The sequence below is a fragment of the Stomoxys calcitrans genome, chromosome 3, assembly GCF_963082655.1.
Source record: "Stomoxys calcitrans chromosome 3, idStoCalc2.1, whole genome shotgun sequence".
Taxonomy (NCBI): Eukaryota; Metazoa; Arthropoda; class Insecta; order Diptera; family Muscidae; genus Stomoxys; species Stomoxys calcitrans.
The window spans coordinates 101,560,292-101,584,437 of NC_081554.1; the positions used below are offsets into that span (position 1 = coordinate 101,560,292).

Consider the following 24,146-nt stretch of genomic DNA (forward strand, 5'->3'; position numbering starts at 1 on the left):
TTTATGGGGTCCTAGATCAAGATTTCAATGTGTTACAAACGGAATGACTAAATTAGTATACCCCCATCCTATGGTGGTTGGTATAAAAGATGTCGAAGGGCCTAACACAACTCACTGTCCCAAATTGCAGCGAAATCGGACAATAAACGCGCCTTTTAAGGGACCACCGAGAGATCGATCAAGCCAAATTGAAAAAGGATGTCGAGTAGACTAACACAAGTCACTGTCTCAAGTTTATTAAAATCGGATAATAAATATGGCTTTTATGGGCCTATGACCTTAAATCGGCAGATCGGTCTATATGGGGGCTATATTAATATAAAGTCAGCTATAGCTCAAAAAAATCTGTCCAAAGTTTCAGCTCAATTTTCTATTTTTAAAAACTGTAGAGTGATTTCAACGGACAGACGGACGGACGGATGATGAAGAATATATATACCTTATAGGGTCGGAAATGGATGTATCGATGTGTTGCAAACGGAATAATAAAATGTATATAGTCCCATCCTTCGGTGGTGGAGTTTGCTCACGATGCAATTTAACGCGCCTAGGTTAAATAGGTTGTAGTTAAATTGACTTTCTAGGGTGACTTTCAAGCGTTAAGATGTGTTAAGTGCGCCAATACACATAATTCATATCTTGAGCCATAAATGTGCTACCAGATTTGCTCGAACTATGGCGTATAAAGTACATTAATAAATTTTATATGTCATGCCGACTGAGTTTACTATTAGACATATTTTTAACGTCGCACTATGAATAGGAAACAAAAACAAGGGAGATGAGTCTATCTTTTTTGAACGAATAGAACAGTCCTTAAGAAATAGCTAAGGAAGTACCCGAGAAACTAAAAAGTCTTGGATATATCTAGGTCTTCTTATTGCTGGTTATACGCTTTTACAACATTGAATGTTATGTTTTCCTTTTGTTTCTAGAATAAACCACAAATACTAGGCAAAAATATTTCCCCCTGCTCCTTTAAGTAATTCGAAAATTATCCCCTTTTATTATGACTTCTCAGCGTGAAAATGAATCTAGCATTGCTTCGTTAACAAAATGCTACTGGCAATGTGTGGGTTAATTTCCAAATTAATGTTTAAACATCATAAAAAATTCTCTTTGGTTTACACTGAACGATACGGCATTTTCGGCTGCGGTCACATATTTCGATAAATAATAAAAAACCAAAATAACGTTTGTATATACATCAAGTTTTTCAGCGCTTACTTTAATTTCGATTGTTAAACAACAAGCTGCTGAAGTGCTTACGCTAGAAAATTAAGAAATTTGAAGACTCGTGTGCATCTGCACAGGTGTGTGTTGTCTCTATAAAAATGATAATAAAAAGAAAGAAAAAAAAACTTTAAATTCAAAAGTCACCTAAAAATCTCTACAAATTTAAGAAGATACCAAAGAAAATAATGGTAATAATAATATATGCTCTCAAAATTGAATGAAAATGCACCATTTATAAACTTAAAGATATGACATCTACAGCGGTCAAAAAAAGTATTCATCATTCAATGTTTTTTTTTTAATAAGTCTACAAAAGACAATTGGAATAAAAACATATTAAACTAATGATGCAGTAGTGCTTGTGTGATATATATGTACACAATTTCATTGTTTTTAAAGAAAAAAATAGTATTTATTGGAACAAAAAGGGCCATTTTACAGCTGAACACAAAAAATTAAACAAAAAAAGTATTCATCATTGCAAAAAAACAAAAAAATAAATAACATAATTTAAAAAAATTAATACTTTGTTATTCGACCACCGCGTCTTATAACTTCTTTTAAACGGTTTGACATCGATTGGACTAATTTAGCGGTTATATTTTGGTCTATATTAGTCCATTCCTCCATTATCACCTGTTGCATTTGACTCTTGCTCGAAAAATTGCGCGTTCTCAATTTGCGTTCGAGATGTTCCCAAAGATGTTCAATTGGGTTCAAGTCGGGACTTTGAGGAGGAGTTTTAATGACTTTGGGGCAGTTATACAGCATCCACATCTTGGTATTTAAAGCAGAATGTTTGGGGTCATTATCTTGATAATATTGAAAGTTATTACCAAGCCCAAGTTTTACAGCACTATCTTTTAAATTCCTCTTTAAAATGTCAATGTAATACTTATGATCCATTACTCCATTAATAATTTCAAGATTTCCCGCTCCTGAAGCCGCCATACACCCCCAAACCATTAAACCACCTCCACCATGTTTTACAGTAGCAACTGTGTTTCGTTCTTCAAGCTCTGTATTTGGTTTTCTGTACACTATGACCTTTCCATCGCACCCAAAAAGATTAAACTTGCTCTCGTCTGCAAAAATGACTGTTTTCCAAAATGATTCGGGCTGTTTTACATACATTTTTGCGAAGTTTAGCCTTTTCACTCGGTTTATTTTATTTATAAAGGGCTTCTTACGTGCAGTTCTTCCTCTGTAACTATGCCTTTTGAGTGTATTTCGAATTGTTTGTGTAGTAACTTCCTTCCCTAAATATTCCATAGTGTTTTTACGAAGAATGGTCGCATTTGTCTTCGGAGTTTTCTGAACTTGCCGCACTAGCCAACGCACATCTCCAACTGAAAGTGCTTTTGGTCGACCAGATCTTGGTTTATTGTCAACAGTTTTCGTTTCTGTCCACTTTCTGATGATGGATTGTATAGTAGATCGTGGTCTATTTAATATTTCACTGATAGTTTTTTGAGTTAAACCATTCCTGTGGTGTTTTATTATCAAAACTTTTACCTCATCAGAAACCTCGTTTTGCTTACGACCCATTTTGACAAAAACTATATTTTCAATGAAATTAAATATTTGCTGTCAAGGGCAAAGCCTCCTTTACTAAATAAAACAGAAAAGGGGGATTCCCAAATAATATTTGAATTTGACTTTGATGATAGCACATCAATGATGAATACTTTTTTTGTTCTGTTTTTGGTGTTATTATATAAAATTGCATTTTTTGCGCTAATTAAATTTATTTTTTGAATTTATTTTAAAACATATTACGAAAAATAAACTATTGCATAAAACTGCATTATTTGTTTACTTTAAATTTTCTTCAATTACCCAAAATAAGTGAATTTATTATCAATTTTGCTAATGATGAATACTTTTTTTGACCGCTGTATATCTAAATATGGTCCGATTTCGACCGTTTAAGCACTTAACCTGTGTTACAAACAGAATGACTTAATGTGCATTTATACACCCTATGCTATTGGGTTGCCTAAAAAGTAATTGCGGATTTTTTAAAAGAAAGTAAATGCACTTTTAATAAAACTTAGAATGAACTTTAATCAAATATATAATTGCCATTTTGTTCGATAACCTTTCGCCATCTTCCTGGCAAATTTAGTATTCTACGCTCATAGAACTTCTGGCCTTTATCTGCAAAAAACTGAACCAAGTGCGATTTTATAGCCTCATCATTGCCGAAAGTTTTACCATTTAAGGAGTTCTGCAAAGATCGAAATAAATGGTAGTCTGATGGTGCAAGGTCAGGGCTATATGGTGGATGCATCAAAAGTTCCCAGCCAAGCTCACTCAGATTTTGGCGAGTTACCAAAGATGTGTGCGGTCTAGCGTTGTCCTGGTGGAATATGACACCTTTACGATTGACCAATTCTGGTCGCTTCTCCTTGATGGCTGTATTCAATTTGTCCAATTGTTGACAGTAAACATCCGAATTAATCGTTTGGTCCCTTGGAATCAGCTCAAAATATACCACACCCTTCCAATCCCACCAAACAGACAGCATAACCTTCTTTTGGTGGATATCAGCCTTTGAAGTGGTTTGAGCTGGTTCACCATGCTTGGACCATGATCGTTTTCGACTAACGTTGTTGTAAACAATCCATTTTTCATCTCCAGTTATGATTCGTTTTAAAAACGGATCGATTGTTAAATGAATTTCTTTCAATACATGTGGTACCCAAATATCAAGCTTTTTCACCACTCCAAGACTTTTTATGTGATAATGAACGGTTGTTTTTGGTATATTTAACTTCTCTCCTATCTCACGCTCAGTTACTTGACGATCCAATTCGATTAATGCTTTGATTTGGTCATCATCAACTTCATTTGGCCGACCTGAAAATCCGCATTTACTTTTTGGGCAATCCAATATGTTGGTGGGTACGAAGATTCCAAAAAAAAAGCAGTTTTTGTATAAGACCGCTCCAACCTATTCTATGTTTGTTCCTTGCAGAAGAATGGAATGATTTGAATGTGATTGTTAGTTATTACTGACGTGAGAACTCGATTACATCAACTCTCGCTTAAAGTACGTTTACATTGACCACTAAACCCGGTTTCATGGTCTTTCTGTTACTTAAGTGGTAAATCCTATGTATATTGGCAGGTTTTACCATACAAAAATAAATTCGAATTTTGCTGGTTTTATTTTTAGCTGCCAAATATAACCGATTTCTTGGTTGCGAAATCGATAAAAGCACCAAAATATCCAAATGTTTTCAAGAATTGTCTTTGGTTGTGTGGGATACGCATATGTATGTCACTTAAATTACCAAAAAGGAAATGTAAACGGACTGGATTTTATTTTTGGATTTAGTTAAATCCAGATCAATACATTTTCAATGTATATGTGCTTTTATGCACAATTCCTCGATCGTGGTATGTAAAATACTGTGAACCACGAACATCGTAGCGACCTTTAACCAAAAAAACAATAATTTTTGATTTAAAACTGTAACTTTAAAAGAAAATTAGCTTACAAATGCCACCACCACCAAATACCAGTAGAGCACAAAATGAAAATGAGATTGTATGCGTAAATTACGATCATTGTTTTACGATACATTTTTATACTCTCCACCCTAGAATGGGGTGGATTGAATTGACGGCTTCACATTTATATTCTTGTCATCGCGCCAGAAGTGTTGTTGATCTCTATACTTAAAATATTGTCTTCATAATTGAGGCTGGTCACGGTGTAAGATTGTTTTGTAGTTATTAATATAAATAATCGAAATAAAATTAGATTAAAATTATTTTCAATGGTTTTTTTTTTGGTTCATTAGGTGATGGAATAATCAATAACGTTTTGGTACTAAAACCAATAACGGTCTGGTGCTAAAACCAATACCAGTTCGGTAATAAGGTTAATACCAAACGGTACTAATCATTTTTTTGGTTTATCCATACCATCCGGAATTGTTTTTGTACCATACGGTGTTGCTTTACTATCAATACCGTATGGTACTGAAATGAGCAGGTTTGGTGTAGTCGTAAACGTAGTATTATTGAACGTAACTTCCTTTGTTATTGTACACTCTTTAGCAGCTTCATCTACGTTAAAAGTCCTTCCTTTTGTTGTAAAACCGAAAATTCTTTGCACATAGACACATAGGCTTACAAGTAATTGCAATTGTAATTGTGTTCTCGTCATTGGTATAGAGACATTCTCTCACACAACATTTTTTTCCTTTTTTGTTTTGACTCAGCAAAAATCAGTCAACATATTGAACAGTTTGGACGAGTGCGAAGTGTAAACTCGGAAAGTGAAAATTTTTATAGTTTCGGTATGCTGGTATGTCCAATGACAAAAACCATTACAGCGACACACAAATGGCTAACAGGTACTAGAAAACACAACAAGAATTTCTATGTCACACACATTGTTTGGTAACATTTACGCGATAAAGAAATATCCATCCCAAAGTAGGGTTTAAAATGTGCAAAAACAACAACAACTCCCATAATAGTGTTGTGCAAAAATTTAAGGCTTTTATAAAAGTGTGTATCATAACATCGAAGTAAATCCAAATATACTCTGAAAGAGTTTGAATTGCCAACTGAGATCTGCTTTTAATTCGTAAAAATTTGAGTTTGAATTATGTAACAACATTAAACTGAACTTTACATTCTTTTCAATATGCACAATCCATTTCAAACGTTTGACGTTAAATTAATTTATAAATAAAAAACTTTATTGAAACCCCGAACAACATGTTCTATATATCAAGAATGAAATGTATTGCCAGGGTAAAGAAACTTTATATTTGTCACAAATACTTGCAAGAATGTATTGCAAAAAACATGTAATTTTATGGTAAACAAAATCCAACGTTCTTCAGAAAAGAAGTTTACTAAGCGAAAATTGCCTTTATGACAAACGAATAATTTTCTTGAGTGTATACACTTGAAAAAGACATTCAAAGAACTGGACAATGCGATCCATGGTGGAAGGTATATAAGAATCGGCCTGACTGAACATAGCATGCTCTTATTTGTTATAATTCTCTCGATATAATGAAAGTTAATTTATCCTTTCATATTTAGCGTTTAACCAGAAAAACATTGATTTTATAATTAAGACACAAAACCGATGCGCATGTTCATTCGTTGCTGTCTCTATTAATACAATGACCGGTCATATCACCAGTCTTTATAATCCATTGCGTGGCTGCTTTGGCGTATTGTTCTTTTCACAGTATAAACCGGTGGAAACACCGGTTTAAAAGACTCTATGTTGGGGACAGCTCTTTTTTCATAATTACGCATTCATTGTTTTTGTTGCTGTTATTGTTGTGTACACGTCGCATAAAAAACAACAACAAACAACCACGTCCTCTAGGTGAGTTTTTATATTGCTTCGAACAAACATACCAAAATAAAAAAAAATAATCTGAAGAACATATTGAGTTGCCCAAAAAGTAATTGCGGATTTTTTAAAAGAGAGTAAATGCATTTTTAATAAATCTTAGAATGAACTTTAATCAAATTTACTTTTTTTACACTTTTTTTCTAAAGCAAGCTAAAAGTAACAGCTGATAACTGACAGAAGAAAGAATGCAATTACAGAGTCACAAGCTGTGAAAAAATTTGTCAACGCCGACTATATGAAAAATCCGCAATTACTTTTTGGACAACCCAATATATATAGGAGCTTTATCTAATTCTGAACCGATTTCGAGCAAACTTCTCAGATAATGTGGTAGTCGTCGTGGAAAGCGTTGTGCAGAATTTTGGCAAGATTGGTCAAACAATACGCTTGCAGTAGCTCTTGGGGTGAAAATCTGTCGATATATGTACATATATAACAGCTATATCTAAATCTGGGCCGATTTGTATGGAATTTAGCAGTAATATCAAGAGTCATTAGAAAATCCTCCCTGCGAAATTTCGAAAGAATCCATTTAAAACTGAGCATTTTCTTGCAATATTTCTCAAAATCGGACGAAAATATATATGGGAGCAATACCTAAATCTGAACCGATTTCGAGCAAACTCCTCCGATACTGTGGCAATCGTTGAGGAAAGCGTTTTGCAACATGTAAGCAAATCTGGACCGATCTGGGCCAAATTGAGGAAGGATGTCGAATGGCATAACGCAACTCACTATCCCAAATTTCAGCGAAATCGGTTAATAAATGTGGCTTTTATGGACCTAAGAACCTAAATCGGCGGATCGGTCTATATGGGGGCTATATCAAGATATAGTCCGATATAGTCCATCTTCGAACTTACGGACAAAAAAAGAATCTGTGCAAAGTTTCAGCTCAATATCTCTATTTTTAAAGACTGTAGCGTGTTTTCAACAGACAGGCGGACAGACGGACGGGCATGCTAGATCGTCTTAGATTTTTTCGCTGAACAAGAATATATATACTTTATAGGGTCGGAAATGGATATTTCGATGTGTTTCGATCGTTCGTTGGTGGGCATAAAAATGCTCTCAAAAAACAATATATTACGAAAATTCTGGTACTTTTCATACGATTGGCATTTACACTAATTAGGTTAGGTCGAAAAGAGGTTGCGGACATTAATCCACCCCATGACACTATGAACATGCACCTAAGCTAGTGACTGGCTCGCTAAGCGTTCTAAATACTTAAAAGAAACCTCGAGAAAAATATCTAAGTTTAGATTCCGTGACACACCATTCCAGGCCCCTAAGTTGTTGCTTCCAGTCTGTTATTGTGTCTTCATTAAAAATGCTCCAACATCTCATCATCTTCCCCACGTGCCCCGCAAATGACATTATATAGCCAGTGCCAAAAAATTAGATCCATTAGGACGTATACCGATTGAGAATTAAAATGGCTCATTGACGCAACGTAGCCGTGATTGTTGCTGTGAAACATTGACTATGACTTCCAATTTCTTGCAAAGTTTTTTTAAAGATTGTTAAACTTAAAAAAACAGATGTCCTTTTAGCTGAACTCATTTAGTACTTGCTTGCGTACACAACTAAAAATTTGAAGAGCCTGTTGGGACGACAGACTGTCACATAAACATGTACGCACTGCTTGTCTGGAGAGACTTTGATTAATTGCCATTTTTAGCGAATGCCACCAAGAGTAAAACAGAGGGAGTTCAACGCATAAATCCTAAATAAATTTTTTTCACACGCAAAATCAAAAACCTTAAAGTATTTTTTGAGTCACTTGTTGTGTTGTCATTGAATTGCGAAGAAAATTATCTAAATCGTATTTTGTTTTCGCTTATGAAGTAGTTTCATGTTTCATATTTGATAGACACTTTTAAAAGCATCGTCAACGTGAGTAACAACACTCAAAGTGGCTTATGACAATGTAATGCAGAACGTTTCCAAGTCCTTAGGCAATTTCGTGTTCCTAGCGCGACAACAACAGAAATTAATAGTCTACCATTGAGACGGTACCAGTAAGGACATCCTTTGTAACTCACAGGATAACAACGTATCTGAATGCATATAATAACCTACAAATTCTTATGATTTGTTCAATTACTAGATGAGTGGATTACAGCCTGGAACGATTGCATCAATTGATGTCCGAGCATCAATTTATGAAACAAAGCATATCTGTTGCAATTTATTTTCCTTTTTCATCAGCCCAACGTGATGGTAAATAAATTGTCCTCAGCAGCATACGAATGCAAAGATACACATGCCACACTTAGATGAGTTTGGCAAGTAAGACGCTATTTGTGGCAAAAAACAAGGACATACATTGTGGCGGACTTAAGGCCTCATCTATGGTCTTAGCCGAGTTTTGTAGCGTGATCGGATAACCAGTGCGGAAGTTGTGGTATTGTGGTATCACGATATAAAGGGTGATTTTTAAGAGCTATAGGAAAGTTAAAAATAAAAGCACATAAAATTCATGAAATCTTTTTTGAATCGATAGTACTGTCCATATAATTGAATGTTTGAAAATTATTTCGTGCAGATGTTGACCGTGACTGCGTCTCAAATGGTCCATCCGCTTACTTTTATTTTGGCATACTCTGTCCAATATTTGGACGGTATCTCACGAATAAATGCTTCAATGTTATCTTCCTATGCGTCAATTGAAGCAGGCTTGTCGGTATTTTTGTATTTTTTTTAAGTTGCAAGAAATTTTCATAATTTGAAGTTGTTATAGTACACACTACCGTAGGATGGGGGTTATTTTAATCTAGCCATTCCGTGTGCAACACCTTGTAATTGTGATCTGCGACCCTATAAAACATATATATTTTTGATCGTCGTCATATTCTAGCTATCTGCCAAAATCACGATTAAAACTAGCCTTTTGAAATTTTGCAAAGATACCTCCTATTGATATAGGTCATTGGAGAATGCAAATGTGTCATATCCATTCAGAGCTCCTTAGGGGCGCAATTATTTGAGGTTGTTCTGAAACTCACTTTCGTTAGTGGAACGAAAACTTAACACTTGCAGTGAAAATCTCCGATCATTAAAAATTGTAAAATTTAATGATCTTCGTCCTAACAGGCAATCAACTTGAAAATGAAAACTTTTCACATTGAATAGTTCCCTATCCTTTTTCTCCCCTAAAAAAAAATGTGAAAAATTTTCATACATTTTTTGGCAGTGAGTACAACCAAGAATGCTTTAATTTACGATAAAGAAACATACATATGTAAACATAATAAACACTTACGGCCGTATTCACACAACTTTATGAAGATTTGAAATAGGTTTATTTGACAGATTTAATGTCAAATAATCCAAATCAAGCAATCATTCCACTAACCTTAAGTATTAATTCTACATTATTAATATAAGTTTGGGGATGTTATTAATGAGGTACCATTTTTCCGATATTATCTTCGGCCTCTGCGATATTATGGTGGCCTTCGAAACTCACCCCATCAAACTTACAAAATTTCCCATGGACATTCCATGAAGGAATAATGGATATTTTTCTCATATCAATGATTGCAATTTTAAGCTTTATGATAAGGGACCTTCTTTTTTATGCCGATTCCGAACGGCGTGCAGCATAGTTTCTTTTTACATGAAAAATAAATTCACAAATGTAGCCAGAATTAGTAAGGGGATAACCACCGCTGACAAGTTTTCTCATGTTCCCGCTGGGATTTGAACCCAGACGTTCGGGGTCATAGACGGACATGCTAACCTCTGCGCCACGAAATAATCATCAAACTTAACCTTCCATAAATCGATTGTAATGTCGCCCAGGTCCATATCTTCCTGGGCGACATTATTTTTATTTAGAAAAATTTTTTATTAAAGATGTCTCCAAAGAAAAACATGTGTAATTTTGTCTTTAAAAAATTAATTTTTTTTGAAATTTGCGAGAATATTTCATTGAAATGATGTCTAAGAAATTTTGTCATTACAAACTCTTTAGACACAAAATTTAAATGTTTTTTTATGGCTCTTAAAATTACTGGTGCTATTCTCTCAAATACCATTAATTTAAACCCCATATTGCCATTGGCTTAAGAGGAGTTTACGGGATGAGGCGTCCCACCTAACATATGGCCGCAAAATAGGTTATCAAATTCGTTTTTTAATCTCAAATATCTTTCATTTGAGCCACATATTGGCATGGTCGAAAAATTTTTTCCCTTTCGGGGTGTTTTGGGAAAGGGCTAATGCCCTAAATAGATGGTCCTACATTTGGATATCAAATTCGTATACTACTCCCAAATACCTTCATTTGAGCCCCATATTGCGATGGTCACTAAAAAATTGTTGTTTGTGGGGTATTTTGGGAAAGGGGTAGACTCCCAGGAAATTGGTCCCGAAAATGGGTATCAATTCGTGCTCTACCCCCAAATACCTTTCATTTAAGCTCCACATTGACATAGTCGGTAAATATGCCCGATTTTGGGGTGTATTGGGGATTGAGGTGGTCCCCCAAACACTAAGCCCGGAAAATATATCAGCAACGTGCTCTATTCTCATATATCTATATATCATTTATTTGAACCCCATATTGCCATTGCCCTCAAAATTGGATACCAAATTCGTTTTCTAATCTCATTTAAACTCCTTATTGCAAAAGTCAGCAAATATGTCCGGTTTGGGGTATTGGCCCTAAAAACTATGAATATTTAGTTCCACTCTCTTTACGACCCAAATTGTCTTGGTGGGCAAATATGTCCTATTTGGGGGCTAGACAGTTGGCCCCTAATGTTGATATCAGATACATGGTCTACTCCCACATACCTTTAATTTGAGCCCCATATTTCCATAGTCGGCAAACATGACCGGCTTGGGGGTGTTTTGGGGGATGGGCGGCCACTCAGTGAGTTGGCCTTGAAAATATATATCGGATTCGTGTTCCTCTTTAAAAACCCTTTTATTTGAGCCTCATATTGCAATAGTTAGAAAATATTTAATATTTGGGTGGTGTTGTGGGGGTGAGGTGGCCCCATAGACACTTTTCCCGAATATTGATATCAAATTCGTGCTTTACTCCCAAACATCTTTCATTTGAGCCCCATATTGCTATGGTCGTAAATTTGTGCCCTTTGGTCAGAGGCGGCCCCCCAAACACTTGGTCCCATATTTGGATATAAGATTCGTATTCTACATTCAAATACCTTTTATTTAAGCCCCATATTCCCATGGTCAGTAAATAAGTCCTGTTTGGGGGGTGTTTTGGAAAAGGGGTGGCCCCCAAGAAACATGGTCTCACATTTGGATATTAGAATCATATTCTACTCGCAAATACCTTTCATTTGAGTCCCATATTGCCATGGTCGGTAAATAAGTCTGATTTAGGGGTGTTTTGGCACTTGGTCCGACAATTTGATATCAGATACGCTTTCTAATCCTAAATATTGTACCTTTCATTTGAGCCCCATACTGTCGTGACTGGTTTGAATATATGTTTGGTAGGTTTTAGAGTAGGGCAGCACCCCTAGGTACCCCATCCGAAATTTAAATACCAAATTTTTATTTTTAGGGTACTATATGAGAGCACACAAAATTTCGCTTAAATCGCAACACCCATCCCCGGGATCTGGCGTTTCTGAAAATTAGGGAAAGGGTCCCCCCTTTCAGATATCAAAAATTGTAGTACCCTTTTTTCACCACGGGGTCATTATGCACCATCTGTGAAAATTTCAAGAAAATCGGTTCAGCCGTTTCTGAGTCTATAAGGAACACACAAACATACAAACAAAGAAACAAACAAACCTACAAACAAACACAAATTGATTTTTATATATAAGATATATTTGGACTTATACAGCCGTAGTTTTTAGAATTTGAACATATTTACTTGAAATTCGAAACGGATTGTTTTATAACCAATCTTTGCCGACGTCCATTAAAATTATGTAAATGTATATATAGTATTAAGGCATTTAGAAAATATCTATATCTAACTCTACGAACAAATCAGTGGAGTTCAGTGGCACACAAATAAAATCTTTAAAAAATTTATGTTAATTTCTTTCATTTGTTCTTTTGTCAACATATGTGCGCTTTAACTCCTTAATTAGCCAAAAAAACTTCAACCAAATACGTTCGCTTTTATGCCTCGTCGAACAATATCCTCTCACCTCACAGAATCAAACAACGTCACCATCCCACTCAACTCATAAAGAGACGTCTGATTCAAGTTAAAGCTCTATGATAATGGAGCTCCTTCTTAAAGCCGAGTCCGAACGGCGTGCAGCAGTACCTCACAAATATCGCCAGCATTAGGAGGGGCAAACTACGAGTACAAAATTTTTTCTGATGTTCTAGCCAAGACTCGAAACCAGACGCTCAGCGTCATAGACGGACTTGCCTCTGCCCTACGGTGGCCTCCAGCTCTCATATATATGCATCTCTCAATTTGCACTTAAAAAAGGCAGCAATTGAATTCCGGGAGAGCGCATGTTGTTAGCTGAGAAACTATGGGTTAATTGGTTTATCCACTATTATTCTGAAATAATAAAACCTCGAGCCGAATGAGTGCATACGTGAGCGAGTAAAATCGTAATAAAATTTTAATTTTTTGATTACGTATGATTTGGTTGAAATTCAATGAAGCCAATTGTAAAACATACTATTTGAAAAAAAGTTATTTGAAATATCTTGAAATGAAATGTCATTCTATACAAAAGCGTATGCGGAAATTCCGCTCCCATCCCCTGACCGCTTCGTACTTTCTGCTACATTGGTACGGAGGTACCATTCCAATTAGTCATTTTTGGTGTGTATAACTAAAACAGCCGAATATCTAATTTTAATACCCTCCACCATAGGATGGGGGTATACTAATTTCGTCGTTATGTTTGTAACTACTCGAAATATTCGTCTGAGACCCCATAAAGTGTATATATTCTTGATCGTCGTGACATTTTATGTCGATCTAGCCATGTCCGTCCGTCTGTCTGTCTGTCGAAAGCACGCGAACCTTCGAAGCCAGCCGCTTAAAACTTTGCACAAATACTTCTTATAAGCGTAGGTCGGTTGGTGTTGTAAATGGGCTATATCGGTCCCTGTCTTGATATAGCTGCCATATACACCGATCTTGGGTCTTGACTTCTTGAGCCTCTAGAGGGCCCAATTCTTTTCCGATTGGAATGAAATTTTACACGACATGTTTCGCTATGACTTCCAACAACTGTGCTAAGTTAGGTTCAAATCGGTCAATAACCTGATATAGCTGCCATATAAACCGATCTTGAATCTTGTCTTCTTGAGCCACTAGAGGGCGCAATTCTTATCCGATTTGGCTTTTTGCACGAAGTATTTTGTTATGATATCCAATAACTGTACCAAGTATGGTTCAAATTGGTTCATAACCTGATGTAGCTGCCATATAGACCGATGTGGGATCTTGAATTCTTGAGCCTCTAGAGGTCGCAATTATTATCCGATTTGCCTGAAATGTTGTACGATGGATGCTCTCATGACCATGAACATACGTACATTGTGGTCTGAGTCGGTCTGTAGCCTAATGCAGCTCCCATATAAATCGATCTCTCTATTTTACTTCTTGAGCCCCCAAAGGGCGCAATTCTTATTCGAATTGGCAGACATTTTACACAGGTCTCCAACATATAATTTAATTTGGTCCGAGCCGGACCATATCTTGATATAGCTCTAATAGCAGAGCAAATCTTTTCTTTTATCCTTTCTTTTTTTTTTTGCCTAAGAAGAGATGCCGGGAAAAGAACTCTACAAATGCGATCCATGGTGGAGGGTGTATATGATTCGGCCCGGCCGAACTTGGCACGCTTTTACTTGTTCCTTCTCATTTTAATCGGTCCGGATTAAAAATGATCAACTAATGCGAAATATCGTTGAAATTTAAATAACTTTGGCTTGAAAAAACATAAAATAAATAGCATTTTGCTCCTTATTATAATGCTGAATAAGGACTTTGCGACAACTCTTCACCGTTGACTGACTGTGTGAAAGGTAATAGCGGTTTTATATTCAAATCAAGTCTGCTCCTTGCACGATGGCCTGTCATTTTCTAGTAATTATTCTGTGATAAAGGACTTTTCACACAGCCAGAAGGAGTAGTACCAGGTCTTGACAAACACACGTGTGTTTGTTTTCAAATCCCTGTGCACATTGCACATCATAATCGTCTATCGTTAAATGTTACTTTGTATCCTAAACGCTTAACATGGATAATGTAATTTTAATCCCAAAATCCCAGAACTAAATTATTGCTATGACGTCGATGATGGCTACAGTAATATGACTGGTATCTAGCACGTAAACGACAAATATCGACAGATGCACTTGGCAAAAAGTCTCGATAATGAGATTTTACCTGTTGCATGCTATCCAGCCATTAGTGCGTCACAAACTGTTTTGTGCATAGAAATATCACAGCGGTTATAAGCATATTTTAAAAATCCCTAAAATGAAGCACAGTTTGCTCGTAACTACAATAATTTGTTTTGCAACATTGTTGTTTTTTAAACCACATAGAAAATACATACATAAATTGTGTACATGTACAGTCAGTAAAATGTGATTCTTACATAGAAAAGAGGGGTGTAAGTAAATTGTCGTTAAAATATACATTTGTATGTGTGTCGCATATAGTTTTGCCAATCGCGTTTGCAACACTTCAAAATATTGGAGCAGTTTGATGTTTTAGGCCAATCGACACTGCTGTCAAATACCATTGCATAGCTCCATCTCCGTACTGCCGTACATACCGCCGGTTGGTAGTTGTGAACCAGTTAATGGCCAGGCTTACAAGCCCGACACAAGTGGGATACTGTCTGGCCATAATCGTCTGGTTTTAGGAAACTTAAATGCTTATCGCGTTTCATAACGACCAGCGGGGCATAGTTTTGGCAGATCAGATTCACGTTTTACGAGGAGATGCAGCAGCTCGGCTGGTTTTCCATTACATCCCTTGATCTTTTGAGTGACGTAACTTGTCAAGCCGTAATTTTTTAGGCATCGGACCGCCCAACTTCATAGCCTCTGAGCGCCAGACATTTATCAACCAAAAGAAGGCCGGCTTCAGAGAGTACACCATTCGCCGCTTCAGTGAACTGACACTCCCCTCAAATTTGCTAGTTGTCGTGAGGAAATTCCGAGACATCATTAACGCATCAGCCGCTCACTTTATAACAGCTGGTCGAATACCCCAAGTGCGGCCTAATTTCCCGGCGCAGGCAGTGATACTCGCAGACGAGCGTGCAACGAATCCTAGTTGCACGGACCCCACTGATATGAGAATCAGCGAGCTGAATCTGAAAAATAACAGGGTAGTCAACGAACATAGGTGGACTTGGAGGCTGGGACACTTGGGGAAAGCTGTGATCTACTGTTAAGTCACTCTCAAACCCCGGTAGACGGAACGATAGGACCTCAGTCACTTTTGGCAATGTGACTGTGATTGTGACTGATACGAAGAGGTGCGCCAGGTTGTTTAGCCGTCAATTAATGTGCATCCCGAGAGTGACAGGACTAGGAGGAGACCCATTCGTCGTATCCGTGGTCTGCGAGCTAAGGGACAGCCATCATAATTTACCGTGATCGAAGTTATGAATGTCATCCGTGGCGACAAGTCATCCAAGGCGTTAGGCCCCGACACAATCTCTATACTGATGCCGAGGAATCTGTATCTATCTGTACCTTACTGTCCTCTGTCCTCAACCTGTCTTTGAACACTCTTATAATTCCCGATGTCTGGAAAATGGGCGAGTGATCCCGCTACTGAAGCCTTTAAAGGACCCGAGTTTGGGGGACGCTTGAGGCAAAGACGCTTGGGGCATTACTCCTCCCGAGCCTCGTAGGAGAATTTCCATTCTCCGAGCATCTGCATGGATTTCGAAGACTGCATAGCACAACAACTGCTTTGGGTGCCATCACCGCACACATTTGCCGTGGCCATTTGATAAGACAATCCTCGTAGCACATCGAAAGGACATCATCAATACGTCCCTCGAGCCATACCTGACACGATAGGTCGCGATATATCTGTGTGGTAGCCAGATATTTGTGGAGTTTAGGGATAAGAAATCGAAACACCGTAGAGTGAAACAAGGCGAGGTGATATCACAAGCACTGTTTATTCTCTACCTTCATTCCCCTTCCACCAGACGGCATAGGGATCTTATCATATGCGGACGATTGTGCGATCATGGCATCAGGCCCCCCATAAATTGAAGACATCTGCGATAGGTTGCACGTCTACCTCAACGAACTTGCTCCTTGGGTGGGTAGGGAGCTGAAAGTGATGGTCGATAGAGTGACAATTCCGACCATCAAGTGTCTCAAAAAACTTGGTGTCAATGGTTTACAGCTCTTATAAATACCCCTCACATGCCACAGCAATTTGCGATAAAGTCAAAAGTAAAAACATGGTCCTTAAGTCATTTGCCGGCAGCACTTGTGGTGCTGATAAAGAAACCTTGTTGACCACGCGCAAAACAATTGGCCGGTCTGTAGTAAGTTATGCAGCGCCAGTGTAGTCTCGTCAGCTATGTGACACGCAGTGGATAAATATTCAGATCTGTCGAACTGCCACGGGCTGTCTCCTCAGTTCTCACCTGGACCACCACCATCCGGACACAAAGATCCTACCCGTGCGATGTTATCTAAGCAAAACCATCTGAACTGTTATCGCAGAGACCATCCGAATCATGATGGTGGGAATAGCCACCGGGTGAATGTGGTTCTTGGAGAACGACCGCCTTCTATTGCACCAGAAGAAATTGACCTCCCCCGAAAAACCAGTGTAGTTCTGCCTCAAATACGATTCGGCAGATTCTGCCGCCTCAATTCCTACTGAGCAAGAATTGGTGCCAACGTGCACGATGTATGTCCCAATTGTGAATAGGGACCACACGACACACGTGACCTGTTTAACTGTCCAGCCAGACCCACTAGTCTCTATTCGAATTTAGGGATAAGTGTTTGGGCACCCGACATAATAATCCCCAAAAGGACACGTAGTTCGACCGTGACAATATGGGACTCAAACGAAGGGTCCTTGATGGTAAAATGCAAATTTAATACATGTGTTTGAAAATATATAACAAATAAGTTAAACAAATAAACTAATATAGGTTTGAGAATCATACATAGCTCCGAATGCCTAGCGAAATGTAGCGAAGAACTGGACAATGACAAGGCTTAAGACAAAGAACCTAACCTCGAATAAAAAAAAGTTCGGTTAAACGGACATTTCGAATATTGATAGCATTTTTGTAGTCGCTAGTTATCGAAAAGGTAAAGAACAACAGACATTAGGTTTACGCTAACAATTTTACAGATAGAAATATGATCTAAGATCATAGTTAAAATATACCCTTCTCTTTCTTTTTCAGATCTCAAAAATGATGAACATTTCAATGGGCTTTGCTTTATTAGTGTTTGCGACAATCGCATTGTCATCAGAGTCGATGACTGATGCAAGGCCACAAAACACACCTGATTCCAACCAGGTAAAACAAGAAAAAAAACGAAACTCTTAATATATTCGCATATTAACAATCACATCTTTGTCCCAGAGCGTCGATCCCATTGATACAGACATTGAAGATTTGCGAAGCCTTTACTATGATGTGCCTGTTCAGCAAAATTTGTACCCCAATTTGCCCATAGATCGTCTCCAAATGATGATAGCCCAATACAGGCCTACGTAAGTATAGCACTAACCTCACGACAATTGAAATTTTTAAATCTTATACTCTATTTTGTATGCATTTTTAGTGCATATTTGCGTTCTCCATCATCGAATGAACTATATCGTCTGCCAGAAACTAAACGCCAGGTCAGGTATCGACAATGCTATTTCAATCCCATCTCATGCTTTAGGAAGTAAACTGTTTCGCATCGCAAGAAACTTGTCGTGAACTCTGCACTGCAACCAAACCAATCGAAAAGTAGACATGCAACAAAAATAAACAAAAAAGGATTAACATTTCAAGAAAACGTTTGCCATAATCGCCAATTCCCTAGTCTTCAGCTCAAACAGGCACTCCCGAAATGCTTCAAAGATGTTCGCTGAATGTGCTCGTACCCAAATGTATAGTATTTTTTGCCCGTTTCCACCCCCCACAATTAGAATACTTAGTCCAAGCACCACTGTAATTCCCAAGTCATCTTTATGTATAGTACTTAAGGTAATCCTAGGCTGAAGACGCGTTGGAAATGTAAATTATCATAAACAGAAAAAAAAATTTAACCATTTTATTTATTTGTAATCTAAGCAACGAACATGTAATCAAGCGATCTATATCAACCGCATACATTCTGATATGCAGTATGGTATGCATATGGTGTGTGATACCCCTTTATATATATACATATGTATTACTGATCTCATTACCACCATTCCCGTTTGCTGGGTTTTCGCCATTCAAAAAAATATTTTAAATTCACACATTTCTCCGTAAAGAAAACACAAATATTTGTACAAAATAAACGAGATTCAACCAAAGTTATCAACACAAAGAAACATACTGATAATCTTTTATAAATTAAGCCATTCCATAAAATTACGATGTAATCATTAAAAAGTCACAATAAATGTTTTAACTTTTACATACAATTTGTTATAATAATTGAGAAGGCTTAAAGCACGCTCACATTGGATATATATTTTGCCACAATTCGAACACAAAATGCTACTCAAAGGAAAACAACGAATCACCTGATTTTGGGAAACAAAATTATTTGCCAGCAAACAAAAATTTGGTTAGTGTGCCTAAAATTTGAACACTGATGAGTAAATATTTTCCTTTGATCTAAAATCGGCCTTCCCGAGTTTAAGCGTTTCCACTTTTTTATATTCCAAACCATCAAAAAGGTTGCCAAAAGGCCCAACAAGGTGCGCCCTTCTTCTGACTGCCAGTGTGGGAAGCACACACAGCGCATGATGTATAGTCTCTCCTTTCTCGACGTCCTCACAACTTTTGCAGAAGTCGTTACTTGCAACCTTCAGTATGTCAGTGTGTTTACCAATCAGACGGTCCACATTGACTGAGATGCCTGTTCTAGCCAGCGATAAACCTTTTCAAGTCTAGATTAGGCCACATATATTTGGAGTGTTCACAACCCCCTCATTGTGAGTGTCTGTCTTTCGTTGCTCTTCGACTCCGATCCTGAAGTCCTAGCTTAGATGTTGCTAGAGGCATACACACAGATTCCAGTTCCCATGGAATGTGTTAGGTAGTTCCTACACTCAAAAAAAGTTAACTCAAAGTTAAAGATTTTGTTGTTATCTTGAGGATTTCGGTTATACTTTCGAGCCAAAGATAAAATAAAATAAAACAAGAAAAACGTGCTAAGTTCGGCCGGGCCGAATCTTATATACCCTCCACCATGGATCGCATTTGTCGAGTTCTATGCGCGGTATCTCTTTTTAGGCAAACAAAGAATATTGAATAAGAACTGTTGTGCTATTGGAGCTATATCAAGTTATAGTCCGATTCGGACCATAAATGAATGCCGAACATTGTATAAGTCATTGTGTAATATTTCAGTTCATTCGGATAAGAATTGCGCTTTGTAGGGACTCAAGAAGCAATATCGGGAGATAGGTTTATATGGGAGCTGTATCAAGCTATTGATCGATTCAGACGATATTAGACAGATATGTTAAAAGTCATGAGAGAAGCCTTCGTTCAAAATTTCTGCCAAATCGGATGAGAATTGCGCCCTCCAGAGACTCAAGAAGTCAAGATCCCAGATAGCAGCTATATCAGCTGCCATATAAACCAATGTGGGTTATGTTCCGATTTGCGCTATGCTTAGCACAGTTATTGGAAGTCATAACAAAACACCTCTTGCAAAATGTCAGTCAAATCGATCGAGAATTACGCCCTCTAGAGGCTCAAGAAGCCAAGACCCATGATCGGTTTATATGGCAGCTATATCAAAACGTGGACCGATTTGACCTATTTACAATCCCAACCGACCTTCACAAACAAAAAAATATTTGTGCAAAATTTCAAGCGGCTACCTTTACTCCTTCGAAAGTTAGCGTGCTTTCGACAGACAGACGGACGGCTAGTTTGACTTAAAATGACATGACGATCAAGAATATATATACTTTATGGGGTCTCAGACGCATATTTCGAGGTGTTACAAACAGAATGACGAAATTAGTATACCCCCATCCTATGGTGGAGGGTATAAAAAAATGCATGAATCCTTAACACAAAGAAATTGATACTAAAATCAAGTTTTTTTGCATTTGAAACCCATAGATATGCAGACTGGAATTAACGATGTTAGTCCCTTAATTCAATAAAAAATAGAAATGGATTAAAGTTTACTTTTACTTTAATTGGATATGGCAGAATATTTGTCCCACTAGCCGAACGTAGAATAGCGTTCCAAGCACCTCGATCTTCTGCGTTCATTCTAAATTCTCTGACACCAAGTTTCGAGGTGTCTCCCACAACTTGATCTTTCCATCGGGCTTTTGGTCTTCCCGGTTTGCGTGTACCACCGTGTTTGCCTTCAAAAGACTTCTTTGCTGGAGCTTCTTCATCCACTCTGACCTAGCCAATGCAGCCGTTGTGTTTTGATACGTGTAACTATGCTATCGTCGTCTTACAGCTCGTGATTCATACCACACCAATATTTTCCATTAACGCAAACTGGTCCATATATTTTACGAAGAATCTTTCTCTTAAATACTCCAAGCACTTCTGGGGGTCCACCCCTTCGCCAAAACACCCCGCACACAGGACTTATATACTGACCATGGCAACATGGGGTTAAAATGGAAGTTCTGTGGGAGTAAACCATAAACCTGATATCAATATTCGGGACCAACTGTCTAGGGGATGTCACACCCCCATAAGAACCCCCCATTAGGATGTATTTCCTCAACATAACAATTTGGGTCTTCAAGCAGTGGAGCTCGATATTTATAATTTTTAGGGGCTATACCCAATACTGGACATATTTACTGACCTCAAATAAAAGGTATTTGAGTATAGAAAACGAATTAAAAATCGATTTTTGAGACCAATACCAATATACAGTTCAAATAAATGCTGATATATTTTCAGGCTGAGTGTTTGGGGGACCACCCTACTCCCCAAACCCCTAAACCGGACATATTTATCGACCATGTCAATGTGGAGTGGAGGTCACCGTAGCGCAGAGGTTAGCATATCCGCCTATGACGCTGGACGCCTGGGTTCGAATCCTGGCGAGACCATCAGAAAAAATTTTCAACGGTGGTTTTCCCCTCCTAATGCTGGCAACATTTGTGAGGTACTATGCCATGTAAAACTTCTCTCAAAAGAGGTGTCGCACTGCGGCACGCCGTTCGGACTCGGCTATAAAAAGGAGGCCCCTTATCATTGAGCTTAAAAAACTTGAATCGGACTGCACTCATTGATATGTGAGAAGTTTGCCCCTGTTCCTTAGTGGAATGTTCATGGGCAAAATTTGCATTTTATGTCAATGTGGAGTTAAAATAAAAGGTATTGGGGAGTAGAGCACGAAATTGATACACTCTTTCGGGACCAATTTTCTGGGGGTCTACCCCTTCTCCAAATCACCCCAACAAACAGCAATTATTTACTGACCATAGCAATATGAGGCTCAAATAAAGGAATTTGGCCGTGTATTTAGGCCACCACACCTTCCCCAAAACACCCCCCAAAGAGGACAAATTTAGCGGCCATGGCAATATGTGGCTCAAATGAAAGGTATTTGAGATCAGAAAACTATTTTTTTTTTTTGGACCAAATGTTTGGAGAACTTCACATCCCATAAACTCGTCTTAAACCAATAGAAATATGAGGTTTAAATGAATGGTATTTAAAAGTGGAGCACGATGCTGATATTTTTTCAGGTCAAAGTATCTGGAGGACCACCTTACCCCCGAAAACACCCCTAATACAGACAAACATATTTACCGATCATAACAATATAGGACTCAAATGAAAAATATTTGGAAGTAGAGCACGAAATTCATACCCACTTTCGGGACCACGTTTCAGGGGGTCCACACCACCCTTTAGCCCACCAAGAATGTTCGACTCAAATAAAGTCTTTTAAGAATGGAGTACATCTAACATCCAAACTTTAATGACCCTTAGCCCTCCTTGCGAATTCATAGACCAATCAAAATCATATCGGATTCAAGTAAAGGCGATTATATTGTCATACTCTTAGTCAAGCGATATACATGTACTATTTTTATAGCATGGTATTTCACTTAAGGCTCTCTAATTGTCGAAAGTTAATATTCAAAGGATAATTTTGTTCCATATAAAGTAATATAAGGCTCAGTGGAGCGGGCCCGGTCCAGCTAGTCGTATATATATATATTTGTTTATTTATGTAATTATTTACATCGACGTCTTGTTGTACATGTCAAGGATGAGTTAATATTTTAATTATCCTAATACGGTTCAAGCTTTTTTACGATTTTAAAAATCAATTGTTATTTCCGAGTTGAATTTTGTCATCTAGAATGATATATATTTTTTTGACATATCACTAGAAAGAGCAAATCTTTTTTTGCACATATTTTGCCTGGCTGGTCAAAGTGCCTCATTTGATGTGAAGGCGAAAAACTTATTAAATTTAAATTTGAGGTTTTTATTAATAATTACAAAATTATTGTATTGATTACAATATTACTGCAAATCGGATGAACATATATATGGGAGCTATGTCTAAATCTGACCCGATTTTGAGCAAATTTTACAGACATTGTAGGAGTTGTCGAGGAAAGCGTTGTACAAGATTTTGGAAAGATTGGTCAATAAATGGGCTTGCAGTGGCTCTAGGAGTGGAAATCGGGTGATATATATGAGAGCTATATCTAAATCTGAACCGATTTCCATGAAATTCACCAGTAATATCGAGAGTCGTTAAAAAATCCTTCCTGCAAATCGAACGAATATATATATATGGGAGCTATATTCAAATCTGAACCGCTTTTTCCAATTTCAATAAGCTTCTTCTCTAGGCCGAAAAACATGCCCATACCAAATTTTAAGACGATCGGATGAAAATTGCGACCTGTGGTTTGTACACAAATTAACATGGTCAGACGGACAGACTGACAGACAGATGGACATAGCTAAATCGAATCAAAAAGTCAATCTGAGTCGATCTCTCTTCCCTCTATCTCTCTTCCTTCTGGGTGTTACAAATTAATTCACTAAGTTATAATACCCTGTACCACAGTAATGGTGTAGAGTATAAAAACAATTAAATCACAATTGAACTTAAGCTACTTTTATCACAGAACCGTTTTTATACCCTCCACCATAGGATGGGGGGCATACTAATTTCGTCATTCTGTTTGTAACTACTCGAAATATTCGTCTGAGACCCCATAAAGTATATATATAGCCATGTCCGTCCGTTCGTCTGTCTGTCGAAAGCACGCTAACTTCCGAAGGAGTAAAGCTATCCGCTTGAAATTTTGCACAAATACTTCTTATTAGTGTAGGTCAGTTGGTATTGTAAA

The 24,146-nt window shown here is 37.5% G+C and overlaps 1 protein-coding gene across 1 annotated transcript in view; it reads left to right on the forward strand.

Moving 5' to 3' along the window:
- LOC106095560 (allatostatin) overlaps positions 1-19,240 on the forward strand; it is a 35,607-nt gene extending 16,367 nt beyond the window's left edge. The window contains exons 2-4 of the mRNA XM_059365037.1: positions 18,022-18,138; positions 18,205-18,335; positions 18,407-19,240. Coding sequence (XP_059221020.1) covers positions 18,031-18,138; positions 18,205-18,335; positions 18,407-18,518 — 351 coding nt within the window. The 5' untranslated portion in view covers positions 18,022-18,030 and the 3' untranslated portion in view covers positions 18,519-19,240. The remainder of the gene's footprint in view (positions 1-18,021; positions 18,139-18,204; positions 18,336-18,406) is intronic.
- The last annotated feature ends 4,906 nt before the right edge of the window (positions 19,241-24,146 follow it).